The sequence below is a fragment of the Myotis davidii genome, unplaced genomic scaffold (assembly GCF_000327345.1).
Source record: "Myotis davidii unplaced genomic scaffold, ASM32734v1 scaffold149, whole genome shotgun sequence".
Taxonomy (NCBI): domain Eukaryota; kingdom Metazoa; phylum Chordata; class Mammalia; order Chiroptera; family Vespertilionidae; genus Myotis; species Myotis davidii.
Genome location: NW_006352194.1, coordinates 448488 through 452638, shown reverse-complemented (window position 1 = coordinate 452638; position 4151 = coordinate 448488). Strand labels below are relative to the sequence as shown.

General features: G+C 39.3%; 1 protein-coding gene across 2 annotated transcripts in view; it reads right to left on the bottom strand.

Annotated features, from left to right (window-relative positions):
- RPA2 (replication protein A2) overlaps window positions 1-4151 on the bottom strand; it is a 36137-nt gene that overhangs the window by 3632 nt on the left and 28354 nt on the right. For both annotated transcript variants that reach the window (XM_015557260.1, XM_006777468.2), the window contains exons 5-6: window positions 3114-3188; window positions 2373-2489 (exon numbers count right to left, since the gene is read on the bottom strand). In XM_015557260.1, the coding sequence (XP_015412746.1) occupies window positions 2373-2489; window positions 3114-3188 (192 nt within the window). The remainder of the gene's footprint in view (window positions 1-2372; window positions 2490-3113; window positions 3189-4151) is intronic.

Here is a 4151-nt window from a genome sequence, read left to right as displayed (position 1 = left end):
TCCCATCAACCTCTCCTCTCTTTTGTGACCAAATTTTAAAAAAAAGACTGTAAACAGTTTTCATTCCCTTCTTCTTAGTCACTCCTCAAGCCCCCACTATTTGGATTCTCCCCAAAGCACCTCTGAAACTGTTGCCACCAAAAACTTTTCAACCAACATACCCAATAATCTCTTTCAGGCCTCATAACACTCGACCTCTCAGGAGAAACTGCTTAGCATAATCCTCTTGCAATGTACCCCTCCCTAAGCTACTTCTTCTTTTCTTTAAATCTTTTTTCAGTTTCTCCCTGGGCTTCTCTCTCCCTCCCCCATCCCGGGTTTCTTGATACCAGTCTTCTGATTCTCCTCTTACCTCTCAAACTATACCTTCTCAATATCCTTTATTAGCTCTTCTTCTACCTGTTTCCCAAAAGGCTGATAGTTCCCCCAGGATTTCATTCCAGACCGCCTCCCAGGCACAAATCCTTATTCACAGCCACCTATTGGAGACTTATACCCAGCTATCTCACACTTCAAAATAAAATTCATTACTTTCCTCCCCAAACCTGCTTGCCCTGCTATATTCCATCTCAATTAGTAAACTCAAACCTAATCAGACAGACCTCAGTCATCCATTTCCTCCTCTTCCTGTCACACAGCCTTTTAATACAATCTTCAGTGTCCCTCAGGTCAATCCTCAACACACACACACCTGGCCTCCTGATTGTTATCTCAGCTGCTAGTCTCTCCTACTCCAATCAACTCTCCTTGTTGCTACCAAGTAACTTCTGGTCATGTTGCTTCTCTGCCTAAAAGCTTTCAGGTGGCTCCCCCTGCCTGTGAAAACAATATAAAACTCCTAGCCAGTGATGGCGAACTCATTTTTTTGGTTGATTTTTCTTTGTTAAATGGCATTTAAATATATAAAATAAATATCAAAAATATACATCTTTTACTATGGTTGCAAATATCAAAAAATTTCTATATGTGACATGGCACCAGAGTTAAGTTAGGGTTTTTCAAAATGCTGACACGCCAAGCTCAAAAGGTTCACCATCACTGTAGACACTCAAGACCTACCACAATTAGATGTCAAAATCTGTATTTTTCTTGATCACTCCTTTTCAGCAACTCTACCCCCCAACTGCACTTGGACTTCTTGCCATCCAAAAACATGCTTTTGTCACTAACATGTCGCTTCCTGTCTGGAATGCTCCTCTCCTTGTCTGCCTGGTAAACACTTCGTTGACCTTCCCAAAGCCAAGTTAAGTCATGGTCTTCCTTCTTGACTCTCATAGCATATGGCCCAGTCTTTTTCATAGCAGCCTTCATTCACTTTCCCCCATCAGTCCCTCCATCTTTGCACAGTGCCTGGGGAACAGTGCATGCTCAATCAATGTTTAATCTATTGAACTGAAGAAGTAAGGATGACCAATCAAATGTTAAGAACCCATAACAGGATACAGGAGCACTGTGGAAGCTCACTAGGAGAAATCCCATCCAGTTAGGAGATTTACTCATTCAACAAATGTTCACTAGATGAACATTTGAGGTAAATAAAACAAAACAAAACAAAAGACCCAAGAGTCAGTCCTGGCCCTTTGTTTTCAAGCTAGATACCGTCACATTGTCTGCTGGTGAAATAGAAGTCTTACGTTTTATGATCCAGTAATACTGGACTGAATGCTTTCCTACCTGGTTATCTCTGCTGAAATGACCTCATGTGCTGCCTCAAGTGGTCCCATCTCATGCATATTTTTATTTTTACTGATTTTAAAGGGAGAGATAGAAGCATCAATGATGAGAGAATCATTGATCAGCTGCATTCTGCATGCCCCCTACTGGGGATTGAGCCCACAACCTGGACACGTGCCCTGTGAGCTCATTATTGTGAGTTCATTATGAAATGACTCCATTAGGGGGCATGCAAGAGGCAGCCGATCAATGATTCTCTCTCATCACTGATGTTTCCATCTCTCTCCTCCCTTCCTCTCTGAAATCAATAAAGATACATGCATTAAAAAAAGAAATCTAACCACTGCTGTTACCATTCCCCTAAACTACTACTGTTGCTATTCTTGGTGTCTTATAGTCTATTATCCATACAGCAGCCTCAGTAGGCGTTTAAAAAGGTCAATTAGGCCTGGCCAGTGTGGTTCAGTGGTTGAGCATCAACCTATGAACCAGGAGGTCACAGCTGGATTCCTGGTTAGGGCACACGCCGGGTTGCAGCTCAATCCCCAGTCGGGGGCATGCAGGGTGCAGCTGATCAATGATTCTCTCTCATCATTGATGTTATTTCTATCTCTCTCACCCTCTCTCTTCCTCTCTGAAATCAGTACAGATATATTAATAATGAAGAAAAAAAAGAAACTATGAGTGAAGCTGCTCACCTGGCTGTTAGCTTTGGTCAGCATCATGTGTGCATTCACTACTTCCAGAATATGTGCGGTGAACTCATTCATATCCTCCAGGGGCATGATCTTAAAGGCCACCAGGCTTTTTTTGTTCTATTAAAGTAAGAGAATAAAGAATAAGCACATTCAAGTCAATTTAAGGTCAAGACATTATGGCTCTTTTCTTGGTTATATTTTGCTAATATGGGAAAAATGTGTTATATATTTAAAAATTTTTACTCAAGGTTGATCTAAACATAGTTAATAAAACATATTAAAAAAACTAAACTAGCTCAGAGATGTTCAATGACTTCCCAAGGATACATAGCAAGCCGAGCCTAGCATCCTGACTCTATATCCAGTGCCCACCCATCTACGCCTAATGGATGCCATTGATGTCAACTGCAGGCGGAGTTCCTGTTCTTTCTCTACCATTCTGTTAGTTTATATTAAGGTAAAAACCCATTATTTCCTTTTGAAGAAGAGACTAATAAAATAACTTCAATATAACTCCCATTAAACATGAAGACTTAGTTAAGTTTTAAGTATCCTAAATGCAGGCATGAATCTAGAAATTGTTAGCATGCAAATACATTTAAAAAATTTTTTTATTTTTATTTTGAAGGGGGATCAAACCTGCAACCTTGGCATATCCGGACAACACTCTAACCAACTAATCTACCCAGCCAGGGCCCATGGAAACACATTTTAACAGTCTTTTTTTCTTTCTGACTTTACCTGAAAAGATCTCAGATGGCCAGCCACTTTCACATACGTTTCTGGAGGAACCACAGTGTTTTCACCACTGGCATCCTAACAGGTAAAATACAAACACATTACTAAGGTTTTAGTGATATTGGTAAAAGCTTCTTTAAAATCTCTAAATTATGTACAGAAACAAAAAGTTAAAGCTACAGGATCCTAATATGTCCCTAACTAGTTTAACTTATCTATTGGAATTAACTTTTGTAAAAACAGGAATTAGAATAAACATCTCTAAAGGTAATTTCCAGCCGAAACCGGTTTGGCTCAGCGGATAGAGCGTCGGCTTGCGGACTGAGGGGTCCCGGTTCGATTCCAATTCCAAAGTTCTGTTATGTACATCATAAAAAAAGCAAACAATGATGGTACTTTCATTCAATGCTCTTAGGCACACAACTTTCTGGTGGATAGTGGACATACATATCGGCATAGTGTTTCTACTTTTAGGAATTAAATGAAATTAAGAACATGCATTAGATTTAGCTTTAGGAATATTCATTATAGCACAGATTACAATATTGAAAAATTTAAAACAGCCTAAATAGGCAACAATAGGCACACATTCAAATATAGAATTCTATTAATTGGGAGGACCAGTTGTGGCATGCAGTAACAATGGTTAACTGGGATAATTGGGGTTTTACAGAATATGTACACATTATTTATTTATAAGAAAAAAATATAAGCTGTTTCATAAAGATTTTCCTGATTATAAAATACCTGACTATAAAAAACTAAAAAGCTGCCCAGGCCATGTAGCTTGGTGGTTGAACATCAACCACCAGGAAGTCATAGTTCGATTCCAGTCAGGGCACAAGTCCAGGTTGCAGGCTCCATCCCGTGTGGGGCATGCAGAAGGCAGCCTATCGATGATTCTCTCTCATCATTGATGTTTCTCTCTCTCACTCTCCCTTCCTCTCTGAAATTGATTAAAAAAAAATTATAAAAGACCTCTGCCCAATTAAAAAATAAAAAAACATGTATTTTATTTCAGTCTATTTCCTCCATACACAT